Below are 17,606 nucleotides of genomic sequence, written 5' to 3'. Positions count from 1 at the left end.
CTGTGTGGGACCTTTCTATGATTACAATGGTTTTCGGAATCATTGGTTGTTATTGTTTTGTATCAGCAAGCTAAAAGTTTATCGACCAACTCCCCACCATTTAGTTTCGACTCGTATGAAAGATTAACAATCGCTGCATGGGGTGAATTGATCGATATCTTATCAATTGATATCCACAGTTATTGTGTCAACCTGGTGTTTCTCCCGTCATTTCAAATGTTAGATACCTAACTTGTCATTATGTATACTTCCATTCACCTCCGAGGAAAGTTTGGCGTCGATTAAATGCAAAATCACAAAATAAACATCAATTGAATATCAGTCAGTCGTTCAGCCAAAGTTCCTTCACCGAAACTTGAAGTCACCATCTTCAGAAATCCATCTTTTATTCAAAATTCAGTTCACATTTTCCGTGATCGCTATAGTCTCTGTGATCTTTGCTATCGCCGCCATCTGACACCTAGGGATAAGTCTACAGCAGAATGCAAGTGTATGTGACAATCAACTTAAAGTCCTAGGTCCACTAGCGCCTGGAAGTTACCATAAGACTAATGCTTTATATACAGTACTCGCGCAATCCCTCACTGCCATGAGCGAATGTTGCGCAGATCTGTGTCTCCTCGGACCCTGTGTTTAGGCTGCAATATGGGAGGAAAAATATTTTCCGTCGGATGAAAGCACCGCCATCGTTTCGATTTTTGGCCGACTTGTTGTTCTGAGGTATTTTGTAGCAATGCATATGGTTTTATAAAATCTGTCTATAGTCTATTCACCAGTCTATCCAGACCTACAAATTTGGAATTAAAAATACCTAAAGGGCCAATGGCAAAGAAGCCATTATTTGTTTGGTCATACATGTAGCTATTGTAATAATTTGTTTCATCACAAACAATAAGTTACGTCTATCTTCATTTAAATTGCTTTATATGCATGACCCAAAGTTCGATATGAATTCCAAGTCATTATATCAGGGGTTCCAATATAAAGTGACTAAGAACTCAGAACATTATCAAAGAAATGGTGCAAATAAAATCAAACATATCCCTAGACGCCGAGGTGCAATGCAGTGATATGGCAATATACAGCAAACTTTTGTACATATAAAGTGGCCAATAAATCTAATCTTCATGTGTAGTGGGGAGAGGAGGAAGTCTGACTTTCCATATAATCACACCAACGACGGCGAACAGGGCAGCAGCAACCATCCAAGCTAATCCAGTCCAAACCCCCCCCAATTTCAGTCCCCAGTTGAAAAAGTTCGTCATCGTAGGACTGGCAATAATCATCCCAAAAGCTTGAATGATTTCAATCATGACATAAGCCCTGGCTGTTTCTTCGCGTTTAAGCATCGTTGTGACGACTGCACGTGTTGTATATACAAACCCAGCACCCATAGTCTGTACAATGAGGAATATGATCACAACAGACACATGAGGCGCAAGGCCCATACCTAGAGTGCCAACAAAGAGGCACATGACACTCGCTTTGGTAAGCATTAAATCCTTTGTTCGGCCGTCGATGCCTTTCTTTTTCTGTAGGTACCACGATGCTAATGGCAAGACAACAAGCAAAAGAGCGACCATAAGAATCGATTTTAAGGAGACTAGCATGTTGGCGGCTGCCAGTTTCCAGCCGTACCGAACCGAGACATACTGCACCAAAAACCAGGATGTCCCACGACTGAGCTTGTAGACAAGAAATGCAGAACAAAGGAGCATCACCTGCTTGCTTTCCAGAAGAAAGGCGTATGCCTTGATGCCGGAAACTGCCTGCTGCCATCTTGAATTCCGGGGACTGTTTATTTCTTCAGGTTTGTGGAAAGATGCCGAAGATTCCTCATCGTCGTCAGTGTGTATGCCAGATAGTTCATACTCTCCAGGTTTTTGTTCCACCTCGGAGGGGAAAGCGTTCTTCGTCTCGGGTAATGTAAGACCCAGGCAGACGCCGACGAGGACAGTTCCCCAGCCGATAAGCATTGGGATCCAGGGATTGTACAACATGAGCCATGAGCCAATTGAATTGGAGATAAACTCCGATCCCATTACAGCAACACCGAATTGGAAGAACATGGCGGATCTAAACAATGCTGTTAGTAACTAATCTTGTACTAGGGACAATAGTATGCATCAAACTAAAAGAACAAAAACCTACCGCTGCGCTTCAGTAGTCACATCAGTCATCATTGTCCACACCACTGCGGCGGCCACGACAAGGCCGCCACCAAACAGCCAAGCAATCGCTGACAACCATATAGCACGAAGCGGAAAGATATCTGACCACCATAGTACAATGCCCATCATAGCCATGTTCAGCAGAAAACCAGGTATGCTCAAAAGGATAGTTGGCTTGCGTCCAATGCGGTCGGCCAGCAATCCGTACGGCAGGGCGAGTAAAATACTCGCTACCCCGTCAAAAAGCTCCATGTAGCCCTTGACTATGGCAATTTCACCCTGAATGACCGAGTTCTTGCATTGTTCTTCTGGTATTTGGCCATCGGGACCGATTTGGGAAGGGTCTGTCTCTTGGTAATAATTTCGGCAGGCAATAGACTCGGTGATGCGGGTTTGCGGTCCTTGGGTCATGGCGTTGCCGGTTTCAACAAAGAGAATGATAGCGAAAAGGGTGATCATCAATCGGATCCGTAGCTTCTCTCGAAAGGCATGGTTTTCACGACGGCTAGAAGAAGGTTGGGATTGTGGTCGCGGGGAGCGCGGCGACGAGCTACCTGAAAGAAAGGGTGCGTCTTCGTTGTCGTCCAGATGATCGTCCGGTTCGTCGGCCTTGGCAGGCACCGTCGCTTGCATTGCGTCCTACTTTTTTTTATGATATCCGATCTCTGTGAAGCATAAAGCAATGGAAATAGTTCCCGAGTCTTCTTCGGCTCTTTGTTGTTCAGAGGTTGCGGTCCGTCCCGGCAAGCAGCGGCACTCCAAGTTTCAGATGAACGGCACGATGGGTTCAACGCCGTTTCACCGGCTGCGGCCGCAATGTCCGTATAGAATTGCTGCTCGATCGGAACAGTAATTCTGAGCAATCATGGTACGTGACAGCTCGTTGCGTGCTCCGGCTGAGGGAGATGTGAAGTGGCCCTTTCTTGCCCGTCAGCTGAGTAATTACTTCGCAGCCAATAACAGCGTCGCAGCGGGTCTCGCTTTACGAAACCGTCTAAACGATCCTTGGCCAATGGGCAGGCAATATCCGACGGAGCCGGCGACACGATAGAACAGATGAGATTATTAAATTAAATTTTTATCAAAAACAAAGATACTTTGCTAGTGCGTGAGGATTGGAGGAACTTTCCTTTCACCATGGCCGAGAACACTCGACTTCTTCGACATACCAAAAGAAACTACTATGATCAAATCCGGTACAGCAAAGTATCTTAAGCAGGATCAATGAATGTATGCAGATAAGTTGGCCACCTGTACAGGGTCATGTCGGGTACATATCAAGTAGGAAATGCACTGAGATTTGAACAAACATAACACCATATAAATTTATTCGATTAACTCACCAATCAACTACAATCTACTGGTAGATCTCAGGCAGTAATATTAAAAGCCCGAAGGCGAGAATTGCGATGTTTGCACAATTAACCCATATGGCACAAGCTTGAAGCTCCTCGCGACAGCGTACTTACTGTATGGAGGACTGTGGAATTGAGCTGATTTTGGCGACCGTGGCGCTCTGCAGCCTCGAACTTGGCCAATCAGAATGAGCAAAATCGTTTACTCCCAAACCCAAGCAGGCTGCAGTGGTCCGTGCTTAAGAGCCTCACCTTTTTGGATTTAGGCCAGGACAACAGCTCTGGCGATTGGCCACAACTCAATAAAGTTGCGGGTCCGTTGCCTGAAAAGAGTGGGGCTTCAGCATCTGCTGCCTCTTGCTGCCTCTGGTGCACATGGCGCAGTCGCACCTTCCCAAAGTATAAATTAGCCATGGTTATCGCAGCTTCTTTCTTGTACGGAGCTGCAATAGCACCAACTCGCCCTCAATTGCATCATTCATTACCTACTACTTAGTGGTCAATATTCTTCCTCTATTCATCAACTAGGACCAGGGCCATGGAAGCCGAATACACCCTCCCGCCGGTTCCTGCCAAGCATTCCGAATTCCTTCGTTATTTCCAGGCAAACAATAGCACACCAGTCGTCGATCTTGTCAAGCCATATAACCAGTATGATGCGGTCCTGCGCAAGATCTACGCGCAACAGCCATCCCACCCGGCCGCTGCAGAAAACCTCGCCAATATTGTCCCACTCTTTGATGACAATGGATCGGCAAATGTCCAGATTCGAGCTCGTGACCCGAGCTCTGAGTCAGAAGAGGTGCAATCAAAGTATCTCATGTCTCTGAAGCACGAGGATCGCAGGGCAAATGGCTCGCCAGCGGTTGTGACTACTTTCAAGGAATTCCAAAAGAATTTCAATATCTTCTGCGAAGGCTCATTGGCAGATCTGGATTGGAGTAATGTTGTAGCTGCGGGCAGTGCCGTGATAACATCCCTCCTACCTGTTCCAAAAGAATATGCGCATTCGAAGCGTGGACTTCGGCAGTTCTATCACGAGAAATTTACCCCAGCATCTGATGTTGATCTCTTCCTGTACGGATTGACCGAAGAGCAAGCCATTGAGAAGATTAAACAAATTGAGACCAAGATAAAAGATTCAATTTTGACAGAGACAACCACTGTTAGGACTAAAAACGCCATCACTATTGCGTCACAGTATCCGACACGCCATGTCCAAATTGTGCTCCGCATTTACAAGTCTATTGCCGAGATCCTGACTGGCTTTGATGTCGATTGCTCATGTGCAGCTTATGATGGTCATCAAGTATATCTGGCTCCCCGGGCAGTCGGGGCCTTTGTGACTCAAGTAAATCAAATCGATCTGACCAGAAGATCACCGTCATATGAGAATCGACTTTCAAAGTATTCTCACAGAGGCTTCGAAATATTCTGGCCACATCTGGATCGCTCGCGTATTGATCCTGTAAGTTCATTATTACTAGCACTCTTACATGGGATACTAACAGCTGTTAGACGGTTTTCGAGCGAAGTTTTACTCGTACCAAGGGTCTCGCAAGGCTTCTAGTTCTTGAAAAGCTTCCTCGGCCAGTCGATCGAGACCAATATTTGAGTCAGAGGCGGGCCGAACGCGGTAGGCCCCCCGCTAACATGCATGCACGAAGGTCTAGTAAGCTCAACGGAAATATCAAGAATGACTGGGATGACGAAGTTCCAGACTGGCTGGAAGAAGATGAAGTGTCGGATTATCACACTTTTGTAAAGCACTCCCAACTCTCCAAGTCTCCTCATCCCAGTAGCTACTGACACGGCTTAGACAATTCCATACGGTGTAAAGTTCCATGCTCGGAAAATTGAAAAGTTGCTTTATACCAAAGATTTGCTCCTGAATGCCGAATGGAATAAACCAAAAGACAGGACAGTCAATTTGCATAGGCATCCGGCATTCTTTGGCCATTTTGAAGATGTGATTCATGATTGTTGCGGTTATTGCCCTACGACTGCCACTCAAGAAGAAAAAGACGTGGCAGAGGAGGAAGACAAAATATATGTCAAAGGAGACTTATTCTTTCTCAAGGACAACCCCGGGCGTCAGGAGATTGGTAGTTTCAATCCTATCACTGACACCGATTGGACAGGTTAGTGTCATTGGACCTCATATTGCGTTGGTCCAAAAACTAAATCACTTTGTGAATAATAGAAATGGCATATGTGGGAAACACAGAGAGCTTTTGCCAGGCTATTATTGACCAGGACATTGATCGCGTGCGGGAGTGGCTGTCGCACGAAGAATCGGATCCAAACCGTCGTGATTACACTGGACGTGCCCCACTTCATTTGGCAGTCATGAGCTCTACTCCGGAAATTGTTCAATGTCTGGTAGATCATGGGGCTAGATTAATTTCCCGTCTCGCAGATGGAAGGACTGCTCTGCATCTGGCCGCGGGCAGAGGCGATGTTGAGATCATAAGAATACTTCTCACCAAGAGTGCAGAAAACGAGGAAGAAGAGGCGAAGAAGGAATCCCGCATAAATGGAATCCGTGTGCATGAGACTAAAAATGAGAATTCGGATCACAGTAACGAAGATATCGACCGCGACGGCGATGAAGACAGTGATGTCAGTGATGCGGAGATTGCTAGCAATGCTTCTGATGATTCTCATGCGGATGATACCTCATATGCCACGGGCTCATTTGTAAATGTCAAAAAGAATGCAGAAAACGCCAAAACCGACGGAATGCCGGACGACGCGAATGATCTTGAGCCTGACATTTATGACATTAACGTTCTAGCGTGGGATAGCCGTGCATCCCCGCTGCATCTCGCTATTATCAATGGCCATATCGCTGCCGTCGAAGAGCTAGTCTCATCTTTTGGGGCTGACGTGCTTTTACCAATAAAGTTATTACATGATTATGATCATACTCCACGAGCCGCCATTCTCACATTGGTTCTGGCTCTAAGATTGCCTATTGACCAAGCTAAGTTGATGACTGAGAAACTTCTGCAGCTGGGTGCATCCCCGGCCCAAGGAGATTTGAAGCAAAAGACCGCTTTACACTATGTCTCGGCATTTGAGGAATATAGTGAAATTTGGGATATTTTCGTGAAACACGACCGTCCTGCTGTTCAAAGAGCTTTGGATTGCGTTTCTGTCACTGGCTATGCATATTCACCTACAATAGACTCTGCTTTGACGGTTGCGATCAAAGAAAAGAATGTTATCGGCGCATTGAAGCTCTTGAACTCCGAAGCAATCCCAGAAATTCGATTTGAAGATTACATAAAATCGGCTCAGTCAATAAGGGAGAATTTGCGTCATCAGTCATCAGAAAACAACGAAACCCATTTCTTAAGCAATGTCAATCAGCCTGTGATCTCTGCTGTGTATAGAGAGGAGCCAGTTATTGTTCTTGAGCTATTGAATCGTGGCGTCGATCCAAACACACTTAGCAAGGACGGACATAGTGTTCTTAAATCTCGCTACTCCATAGGGAATGCAACGTCTTTGCTGGACTGCGTTCGAGATAAATTGGACACTCTTCGTGGGTACAAGGCGGAGCCCATCCAAAGAAACCTACCACATCCCCTGGAGCTAGATGATAGTTCATACTTAAATGGTCTCAAGGAGGGTACATATCAAATGTGGAGCGCAAGAAAGGCCTTAGCAAAACAAAGAGAAATATATAAGCGCGACAAGGATCTCTACGACCAAGACCCAAAGAACCCAAAAAATCGAAAAGGTTTGGAAGAAAAGAAAGCTGCAGTGGCAGCACTCATCACTGAATTCGAAAATATTGAAGCGGTGTTGATAAGAAAGGGTGCGAAGAAATTTGTCGAACTCTATCCGGAACAGCCTTTGCAAACGAAAAACCCGCATAACCCCTATCAGTCTCCAATCCCTGGCCCTTTCAAAACCAGCTTCTCATTCAACATCCCCGATCTAACTCCAGTTAAGAGATATCGTTATATCAAACTGTAAGTTCCCTATCTTGAGTCTAAGAAACAGGAATGATCCCCAGATTATTGACATAAACTAGATTTGAAGCTGCATGGGACGGAAATCTGGACAGTATCAAAGAAATGACTATTGGGATGTGGGGGCCGGAGAAACAATGGCCACCTTTAGAAATTGGTATAACTGACACAAACGATCTTTCTCCATTCACGATTGCAATTCTACGAGGACATTTCCGTATTACAGAGCCCATTCTAGCTATTGCACAAGCTCAGTACAAGCCGCAGAAAGATGAAAGAGAAAAGAAGTACGATTTACGAACTTCTGACGATGAATGTTCCGATTACGATTCGGAGAATGAACAAACCGACGATGATGCTTCTAATGACATACGAATTAAGCATCATATAATCGATGATCAGTTTACTATCGATAATGTGGGTGAAATCAAAACTGAAGTTGAAACTAGCATCTCGCCATTGGATATATTTCGCAAGCAATGTGCAACAGGTTCATTTCTCAAAAGCCAGATACTCGGCACAGAGGATCCTAGAGGTCTCATCGAGTATGCAATCTGCAAGGATGACCTGGAACTATTGAAGTTTCTTCTAGATCTTGGAAAAGATTTGTCTTCCAAATCGTCCGACGACCTAGATAGCCTGATGTCCTGCGTATCGGAGAGCGCATTTCAGATGGCAATGAGGCTTGGTCGTCTCAACTGTTTGAAGGAACTTATTAGATGTACTGGAACCGGTCTTCCGCTTGATAAGCTTGTTGAAAAGAGTGGCACGGGCATCAAGGAAAAGCCAAAGTTCTACCAAGGTCTATCTGTCCATGGAGAAAAACGCGCAGACTGGGCTGCTGCAGGTGGAGGTATCCGAGTTATGCAACCAAAAGATCGACATCCACCATTGCTGTTGGCTGCTCATGAGGGTAACCTAGAAACTGTTGAGTGGTTCCTTGGAACAGCTCCTAGCCGATATTATGCAGAATTCGCCAAGAGATACAAGCATGACAAACGTCTGAAAGGACTTGCACAGGCAAAGGGTGGAATCGAGCTTTCTATAGAAACGTGGCTTAGCGCAAGACGTAAGATTCCGTATTCAATCTTGCTAACTTTCTAATGCTAATGAATGTCGCAGGCGATCTTACCCTTCATTGTGCTGTCATGTCAAAAGAAAGACCTGAATCGATACGACTGGTCGAATATTTGGTGAATTATTTCCCACAGTATCTTTTAGTTAAATCTTTGGATGGGTACACCCCATTGGCACTCGCATTCAGTCAAGGAAAGGTTGAATTCGCTAAGATACTTATTAATGCGGGCGCTGATCAGACTACTCGAGATAAATCTGGACGCAATCTTCTCCACCTTCTATTCCAAAATTTGGTCATAGCCTCACAAAAGGACCTGGATAATTTTCAGAATATGCTGGATCTCGTGGATCCCTTACTTTTGTCATCAATGCTAATCGAACGCTGTTCTGTGGTGCCGGGTTCATTGACGCCTCTTGCCTTGTGGATGGGAATTCATTGGTCACCCCAAGACACTCATACGTTGCGGGTGAGACGTTTTCAGAATCAAGAACCCAAATTTGTAATCAGCACTCTCCGGAAGATTCTTGAGTTTGCAGAGAGGACAGGCCAAAAACATCTCGAGGTACTTAATGGTGCTGGAAATACTGTGGTTCATGATGCAGTGCGGTGTGGACTAACTGAGAGTCTTCAAATTCTGCTTGATCATCGCCCGGATCTGCTTCATCGTGAGAATTCAACTGGTTGTACTCCATGTGAACTTGCGGAGGTCGCGTGGATTTCTGAAGCTACCTCGAATCCTCCAGAGAGGTTTGATTCGGAAAGCAGATATGCCTGGGGTTTTCACCAAGAACAAAGTAATTCAGACATTGTTTCTCGAGAGCCCGAAACTTTTGTTGAGAACAATGGAGAGCATAAGAAGCAACATTCTCAGATTGAGGCTGTATACCGCATTTGTTGCTCTCGGGCTCAAAATGATGGCAACAGCAAGATAAGAAAGCTTGTTACGTTGTTTGACGCCAACGAAGTTGCCAAAAGACTGGCCACAAGGAAAGTGTTGGATAACACTGGGGATAGGGAAGCTAGGAAGGTAGTTCAACAGGAAATGGATGAAGTCCGAGCTTGGCTACGTCTTCGAAACTCACAGTGATTTTTTCTAGGTCCGATAAGCGAAGGCCATAGTCATAGTTTCCACCGTCTGTACCAGATAGCTATTTTCTAAATTTTTTTTTTTCAAATCCGAACAGATATTTATTCTATTTTCATTTTTTTAAGAATTGAATGGTCAACGCTAGGATGAACTATAAAAGGAGAGGATGTTCGATCTAAAGATTCACACACATTGTCTTAAGAAAGCAGGGACTTTTCTTTTGAGCCAATCATTTGAAGACTTTCGAGACGTTGCTTACTTTCCTTATAAAGGTTCGGACGAAATGTCACTTCCATTGATTGCCCAGTTCACTATACTGGGTTCCAGCTTCGAGTGTCCCGTCATAAGAAATTCGGTAACTACCCAGTCAACCTCGAATATGACCGGCAAATTTTAGTGTCGGGTCTATTGTATAGGTGTCCAGATACTCTAAATTAAATAGCAGAAAGTCATTAAACAACCCTCAAAGACATTGAATAATCAATGTGTGCTCTCGCACTAGACCATCGCCCTTCTATCGTATCTCACAATCCTAAAAGTAGGCCAGGCCTGCAACAGTGCAGCGACCACCATCATACAACCACCAAAAACTTGGGCCTTCCAAAATTCACCTGTCTCGAGATCAACGAGAGCACCAGCAATGGGAGTGCCTGCTAGTCCCCCGAAAGAACTAATCCCCCACATCATGCCTAATCTAGTCCCAATGAAATTCATATCCGGACAGAGAATTGGATGGGCAATGATGCTTGTCGGAGCAGTGACTAGGATACCGGTAAGGAAACCCCAGTAGCACAGCCAAACTATAAAACCAGCAGTGTTTTTAACGGCTAGCCACGTGAACATGGCTAATGCGGAGCCCACTGTTGAGAATACGAGTATGTATATTGGTTTGACTAGTTTGTTGCTCGCATTTTTATCGGAGCTTTTGCTGCCGCTGGTAGATATACCAAGGAGCAGGTATGGCATTGTTCTGCCAAATGTGGAAGCACCGTTGACAATGGCAAGCATGTAGAAGGATAGATCTTTGGAGGTGTGTAGACTTGAGGTGCGAGCGTAGGTGGGGACATAAAATATAGGGATATAGTATGCAAGCATAATGCAAGTCAGGCTGACTGAATATAACATGAATGTCGGTTCCAAAATTGCTCTACGGTCAATGAGACTGCGTCTAGTTGGCGCTGCATGTCCTGGGTGACGGCAGAGGACGGCGCAAATGATCAAGGATAAGCCAAATGTGATGAATGCAATGATGCGGACCGTCCAGGGAAATCCAATCTGGGGCTGTAAACGACGGAAGAGAATGGGATATACAACGCTCCCAATGCTGGAACCAATAGATGCCAGGCCGATTGCGATAGGTCGTTTGGCGGCGCTGAAATTTGAAGATATCACAGCTAAAGAAGGTATGTAGGCGATACCGCCGCCAATACCGGCACAGAAGCCCTGAGCTAGAAGAACCTATATTCTCTCATGAGACATTTTTATAATCTACAAATTACACATTAATGGAAGATCAGTAAACCTACTTGGTAATAGCTTGTTGCGAGACTAGTCATCATCATCCCAAATACGGTCAAGAAGCAACCAATAATCATCAGCGGCCGCACATATCCTGCATCGACTAGTGGGCCGGTGACAATGCCAATCAGGACAATAAATGTCGCCTGTGCGCTGCCGACCCATGATAGAACCGATGGAGAGACTGTTGGCAACAGAACGGTCTGGTAGTACTCTTGAAAAGCGCCGTATGTGCTTAGAAGGCCCCTATTGTCGTGCTTAGAGGCAATCACAAGAAGCTAGAGGAAATTTTTCCTACCATGAATTGACAAAGACACAAAATCCAGCAACCACAGTTAGCCAGCTTTCGAGGTTGCTGTTGTCAACCGGAGGCTTTTCACTGGGGGCAGCATTCTCAACGCTAGCGAGGGCATCGTGGGAAGCTGGAGAATTCTTTACTATATCAGTTCTCATTTCAGTCTGCTTTGCCATCTCCGCTTCATTGGTGAGATGAGAGCGAGTCTTCTCAGTTGGAATTTGGCAATTTCATTAAGCTGATGAAGAGCGAAATCGAAAATCGCTGTGGAGGCCGGAATAACGCCATTCTCGCCGAGGTGGAGAGAGAGATCGTTTCGGTTTCTGTGATTAGTGCATCTGCCGAAGCCGCCGCGTTCTTCTTCCCGCTAGCTACAGAAAAAGATGATTCAGTCGAAGTGCGGGGATTCTTTAGTCAGTTCTTTGTTTACATGGCTTGTCTAAGAGGAGAAGGTGCTGCACGATGCCATTCGGAGAATTTCTCATGCGGCCGGGAACAATCGCCAATTTCCCCGCATATTTCTCAGCAGACAACACCAGACAGCGATAATAAATATTTGTATTGAATGCATTATATTGGGTATAGAAGGGCGCACTAGAAACCCTGTCGTACAAGACTCAGAGATGCGTTCCACAGCTCATGCAGGTCCAGCCACACCGCAGGACTGGCGCCGACTGGCAACAAATGCTGCGACAGTGCAAAAAGTCGTCATTGGCAAACAACAGCTAGATAGAGATGGCCGGCCATAAAAACATAATTTATGAAATCTATCATATCCGGTCGACGTCTATTTCTCCCGTTCTAACCACGCTCGTAGTCGCTCTTGAATTCCTCATAATAATGCGACATTTCTGTGCCTGCCTTTTCGTAGCCACATTTAGCATAGAAACCCTCATTTCGCGCCGCGCAGTCGAGGATCGTCTTGTAGCAGCCCACGTTCACAGCAATACCATCCAATGTGTTGATCAGCTTCTGCCCGAAGTGTTTACCCTGGTGGTCCTTCGCGATAGTGATGTCTTCGATGTGGCCGATGATCCCGAGATTGTGAATACTATACAAAATAAGTGTTAGAAATACTCGTTGAGCCGGGTAAACAAGACGAACAATTTCTTCTCGACAACCATAGCCCCGGTGCCAACAATCCGGTCGGTCGCATCCACTATCACAACGCAGTAGTACCAGCCCCGCCCATGGTTTTTGTGCCAGTCAAAGCGATCGAGGTACTGTGCCTCAGTAATATCGCCCGTCGCGGTGAGGTCTTGTAAGCATTGGAAGAAGCCGCGGTGATAGTCGTCGCGCGCAAGAGGGCGGATGGTGTACCCCGCAGGATAAAGCGACTTGATCTCGGGGGTGATGACGGCCGGGTCAAAGACAAAGTCCAAGCTGGTTGCCATAGTGAATGCAGTCCTCTGTGTCGAGCTCTTGGTGAGTTGACAACACGAGTGTCGTTGCAGCTAGAGCAGGAAGCAGAGAAGAAACAAAGAGGAACATGGACATTCAAATATTCGGAGGGAACCCCGCCATACCCCATATTACTAATCTGGCATAGCTCCATCTCCAATATTGTATACAAATATCTATATATCTGTATGTAAATATCAATTGATATTCCTCATCAACTATACACATGTTCTTGATTATTTTCATATGTTGTTATTAAATAAAGACAGTTCTATACTATGATATCGACAGAATAATAAGAAATGAAATGCGCACTGATAACCTCCTGGGCAAACCGCTCACAGTGTAACTACAAGTTTCTTGGCCGAAACACCTTTCCTCTGCTGATTCATAGCGTCCTGAATATACTCAAGACCGTGGCCAACAATTTGAGGCTCGGGAGCGGCAATGTACTTGTGCTCAGCCAAAGCCTTGGGAAGAAAGTTCTCAAAGATAGCTTTTCCCAGGTCGGTCTTCTTCAAATCGCTACCCCAAACAAATTTGCTTTGCACACCGGTCATCGCCCTTTTAAATCGTAGAGATATATTAGTCCACAAGGTGCCTAAAATAAGCGAAACCAGTGTCAGGCCGGTCACATCTCTATCTGGTGGCAGGGTAAGTCCTCCAATCTCGGTAACAAATTTAACCCCTTCTGTTTTGCTGAGAATGTCGATACAAAACGGCAGAGAATTCGGCCCTACAGCCAACGCGCCTGCCATTTGCTTGCCCTTCAAAGCAGTAACAAGGTCTTTGGCGATAGTTTTGGAATTATAGTCAAACACATAGCTAGCACCTAGTTTCTTGACATATTCAAAGTTCCGTGGTGATGAGGTCGAGAAGACTTCATACCCAGCTGCTGCAGCGAGCTGAACGGCATTGCTTCCAACGCTCGTTGAGCCACCCCAAACCAAAAGGGTTTTGCCAGTTGACTTTTGAGGAGGGATCGTAGGCCACTGTAGATTGAGGAAATCCTCCTGGAACAGTCCCGACGCAGCAGTAGCTAATCCTAACGGCAGAACAACAGCTTTATCAAAGGACATATCGTCGGGTATCTGTGACGCCAAGTTGTCGCGAGCAATTGTGTAATTTTGAAAAGTGCTTTGAGCAGAACTGTTTGTGTCTGGGTCACCACCAACACCCAATGCCAGAACGCGATCACCCACTGCAAATCGTTTCACGCCACTGCCCACTTCGACAACTTCTCCAGCCATGTCTGCTCCAAAGATGTTTGGATATTTCAGCCAGCTGAAAGCCAAAAAGCCTACAAGCTGGAGCATCCAGTCCATCGGATTGATGGCAACAGCGGCATTCTTGATGACAATTTGGTTGGCCTCCGGGGATGGATAGGGCGCGGACTTGACTACTAAAGGTTTGCCGCCTTTCTCCGTAATCCACGCGGCTTGGTTGGTGGGAGCCATAGTCGTATTCCAGAAATAGATGCGACTCCTTAGCGGTGAGGTCGCAGGAGTGCCTATTACGAAGAAAATTGATGAAAAAGCCGGTCTAGGTGGTGGAGGTGATAGTATTGATTCCAATGCACCTTTGAATTCAGCGTTCTTCAGAACTACTTTATATATGCCAGGAGGCTGCGAGGAAGCGTGGTCTTACATGGGCAAATGAGCAGCACCATCAGCGTTTGATCGCTCCCGGCAAATGATATCCCCGGCGGAATTCCCCGGCTACCTGCGAGCCAGAAAATTCCTGGAACCTCCAAAATAATCATTAATGCTATTTCCTCGCATTTAAGAGCTTTTTGAAGCCGAAAGCCATCGATGATGCTGCTTGTGGTGGGGCGGTGGCGCTCCCGTCGAAAACCTTGCCGAAAACAGAAATAATGGGGTGCATGCAAAAACTTAATTTCCGAGCCTTATTCGAGTTTCAATTGTTGTTTATTTTATTTTTACTCTTATTGTTGTTGTCATGGTAAGAATCTCGCAGCATATGCTACAACCGTAGACTCACTCATAAATGCTCCAGCAGATATATAGCTAGTTTTGACCTGTATGCCAGAGTAACGCTCATCGACTTGTCTATATAGTAACTGATATATGTACAATTCCCGAAATAGTTATATGCCAGTTATATCCCTCCCGCACGGACAAAATGGAAGCAGCTACCGGAAATAATAGTCCCAACCCCAAGAGTGAGATACATCCATGGCAACTTTGGGTCAACCGTGAGCGGCGAAACAGTCATAGCTAGTAAAGCTCCCACGGATACTGACGACAGATAAATAGCCATCACCAGCGACTTCATAGACTTTGGGGCCGTTGCGAACGCGTACTCGTTGCCTGCCACCGCTGCGAAGACTTCAGAAGCGGCAATAAGTACGTACGACGGAGCCTGGTAAAATACTGAAATCCGATTTGGGACTCTCCCATCGAGACAGTCGAGTGCTCGGGGGTGGTCGTAACAAGGCGGGGATGAATATATCCTGCGCTGAACAAATGCCGTATATAGCATTGCAATTCCGCATAGCATAAAGCCAACTTGAATTCTATCTATTGTCCGTAACGGCGCTCCCATTCTGCGAAGCAGAGGCAAGACGACACGGTCGCAGGTGGGAAGTAGGATTAGTACCGAGATATTATCGATTATTGAAATTAAATCGTTTGGAATTCCGTGAGTTTCCATGGTGCCAGCCTGGGAAACAAAATTGGTTAAACACTGGGAATAGGTCGCCCAGAAGAAGGGGAATAGGAGAAACACTCTGGATGATACTATAGTATTCTTTAAATCGTCAATAAATGAGTCATCCCATGGAAGAATTTCGACTAGTTCTTCTTCAGCTCGGTAAGATGGTCGTGCACTGTCGAGATTGCATCTGTTTTTCAGAGCAATCCATAGTACACGTCCAGCATTGAACAGTATAGAATTATCTGGCGGATGGCTCACGTAGCGGTCTTTACTTGCCATCATGATAGCAAATCCGATGAGAAAGACCAACAGTGGTAGCGCAAAAGCTGCAGTAAACCCGTGATATTTCTCAATTGCCGTAGTAGCCAAGGACGAAAAAGAACCTATATTTACGTATATGAAGAATGTTGTAACAATTCTGTCCATAAACGTCAGCTCTTAGACATACACCATAGGCTAAAACAGTTAGACAGGCAATGCACCTTTGAAGAGTGAGTTTCTCATCTATGATGACCTTTTCTCCCGAGTCCAAAACGCGGATTTTTTCCTTCGGGCTGGTATATTGCTCTGCAACTAGCGTAACAACATTGGCCCTGATGCCACCCGCGCCGATTCCAATCAAAAACAGAGACAGAATCAGAGCCGCAAAGGACAGTCCGATATCCTGAACCAGTGGAATTGAGGAAAAGACCAACACTACCGAACCACAGATATAGAATATCGACGAGAAAATAATAGTTTTCACCCTTCCAAGATACTGCTCGGAAATAGCAGCGCCTATTAATGGGGTCACAAAACACCACATCATGAAACCTAGATTCACTATTGTAGCCTTGGCTTGCCCAAGGCCTATTCGAATTAGCAATACAGTTCAATTTACGGGTTTGAGGCGATTTCGCAATCGCGACGCGCGTACCAAGTCCACCCGGACGCAGAGGATCGTCCCGAGAGTTCTGAATATAATTTTGCAGTGGTGCCGTAGTACCGAAATAAGCAAACTTTTCGCATAACTCAATTGTAGCAATAAGCCAGACTGTGAGCGGTAGAGAATCCGGAATCTTTCTTAAATGATCGTACAGCTCTACGTCCGAGCAGTCGGACACGGCCAGCTCGTCGGCTCCTCCATTTTCAGTTCCATACGCCTGCTGTGTGTCGTTGCTAGGTAAGAGAGGAGTGTGACTCGTTACATCGACTATATTCGTCGTAGGCTCCGGACCCGGCATGACTTTACACTTGATGGAAGTAAAATGTTGGGACTGAAAAACGGCATTTGAAAAAAATAGTGCGACCGTTATGAATTAAAGAGTTGGCTTGGCCCAATGCCTATCCCCCACTAGAACCATTAGTGCAACGATACAGCCGTCGTCACATACTACTACTATTACCTCAAAGCGGGGTGTCGTCGATTCGCAGCTTCACTGATTTTTTAGTTACTCCGTACACCGCCATTAAAACGCAATGACTCTTGCAGCTGAGATCTGTATCCACATGCCAATCAGGTCCCAGAATTATTTCATAGCAAGCGTGCAGAATAGGCCTAGAATTATCACCTGCGTTGTAAGCGTGGAGGGCTGCAGATTTCCGCTAACTGGGTTTGTTGTAGGCCCCGAGACCGTTGAAGCCGGTATGCAGCTAGATTACTAGTGTCAATTGCTCGCTCTGATGCAGCCAATTGGCAGTGTAGAGTCAGACCAATGAGGCACAGGGCGGATATTTCTCATCACTCGGTCCTATCAGCACTGTCAGACGAAATCATTGCGCAAGCCATGCAATAATAAGACTTGGTGCTGGCGGAGGCCGCATCGCTACGCCCCGTCCCGTGCGTCATTCACCATGTGATACGTCAGTTGATCCCACCAAGGTTTCACAATAAAACCCTTTTCTGAAGTTAAAAGTCTGTTTTGCTAACATGACCTACACGAAGTACCTCTTCAATGAGGATGACTTGCCCCTAGATTGCCCTGCAGGCTACCCAAGCAAGATTGAGGTCGTATATATTGTTCTAAACAGCATAGTTTAGGAATGATTTCGTTGCAACATGT

General features: G+C 45.7%; 6 protein-coding genes across 6 annotated transcripts; 1 reads left to right on the top strand and 5 right to left on the bottom strand.

The window, feature by feature from the left end:
* Positions 1-812: 812 nt before the first annotated feature.
* BGW36DRAFT_466161 (putative MFS transporter) lies at positions 813-3,061 on the bottom strand. Its single transcript, XM_046222328.1, has 2 exons — positions 2,152-3,061; positions 813-2,076 (listed from the first exon to the last, which is right to left on the bottom strand). The coding sequence occupies exons 1-2, from the start codon at positions 2,802-2,804 to the stop codon at positions 1,119-1,121; spliced, it is 1,611 nt and encodes a 536-aa protein (XP_046066549.1). The 5' UTR covers positions 2,805-3,061; the 3' UTR covers positions 813-1,118.
* A 1,003-nt stretch (positions 3,062-4,064) lies between these two features.
* BGW36DRAFT_307569 (ankyrin repeat protein) lies at positions 4,065-9,674 on the top strand (the record flags this gene model as incomplete). The annotated part of the gene is made up of 6 exons (XM_046212250.1): positions 4,065-4,994; positions 5,045-5,287; positions 5,346-5,667; positions 5,730-7,509; positions 7,572-8,578; positions 8,632-9,674. The coding sequence occupies 6 exons, from the start codon at positions 4,065-4,067 to the stop codon at positions 9,672-9,674; spliced, it is 5,325 nt and encodes a 1,774-aa protein (XP_046066548.1).
* A 498-nt stretch (positions 9,675-10,172) lies between these two features.
* BGW36DRAFT_307645 (major facilitator superfamily domain-containing protein) lies at positions 10,173-11,645 on the bottom strand (the record flags this gene model as incomplete). The annotated part of the gene is made up of 3 exons (XM_046212257.1): positions 10,173-11,132; positions 11,201-11,438; positions 11,491-11,645. The coding sequence occupies 3 exons, from the start codon at positions 11,643-11,645 to the stop codon at positions 10,173-10,175; spliced, it is 1,353 nt and encodes a 450-aa protein (XP_046066547.1).
* Positions 11,646-12,288: 643 nt separating this feature from the next.
* On the bottom strand, positions 12,289-12,881 carry BGW36DRAFT_307134 (acyl-CoA N-acyltransferase; the record flags this gene model as incomplete). The annotated part of the gene is made up of 2 exons (XM_046212214.1): positions 12,289-12,538; positions 12,592-12,881. 2 exons carry the CDS (start codon positions 12,879-12,881, stop codon positions 12,289-12,291), a joined length of 540 nt encoding a protein of 179 aa, XP_046066546.1.
* Positions 12,882-13,145: 264 nt separating this feature from the next.
* On the bottom strand, positions 13,146-14,629 carry BGW36DRAFT_351411 (zinc-binding oxidoreductase CipB). The gene is made up of 2 exons (XM_046213354.1): positions 14,536-14,629; positions 13,146-14,467 (listed from the first exon to the last, which is right to left on the bottom strand). Exons 1-2 carry the CDS (start codon positions 14,555-14,557, stop codon positions 13,227-13,229), a joined length of 1,263 nt encoding a protein of 420 aa, XP_046066545.1. The 5' UTR covers positions 14,558-14,629; the 3' UTR covers positions 13,146-13,226.
* A 173-nt stretch (positions 14,630-14,802) lies between these two features.
* BGW36DRAFT_390474 (oligopeptide transporter) lies at positions 14,803-16,886 on the bottom strand. Its single transcript, XM_046217484.1, has 3 exons — positions 16,481-16,886; positions 16,047-16,413; positions 14,803-15,982 (listed from the first exon to the last, which is right to left on the bottom strand). Exons 1-3 carry the CDS (start codon positions 16,785-16,787, stop codon positions 15,007-15,009), a joined length of 1,650 nt encoding a protein of 549 aa, XP_046066544.1. The 5' UTR covers positions 16,788-16,886; the 3' UTR covers positions 14,803-15,006.
* Positions 16,887-17,606: the final 720 nt, after the last annotated feature.

Source organism: Talaromyces proteolyticus (assembly GCF_021365285.1).
Source record: "Talaromyces proteolyticus strain PMI_201 chromosome Unknown BGW36scaffold_14, whole genome shotgun sequence".
In the NCBI taxonomy this organism is placed as follows: Eukaryota; Fungi; Ascomycota; class Eurotiomycetes; order Eurotiales; family Trichocomaceae; genus Talaromyces; species Talaromyces proteolyticus.
Note: the sequence above shows the minus strand (reverse complement) of the source record. Positions and strands in the feature narration are given on the sequence as shown.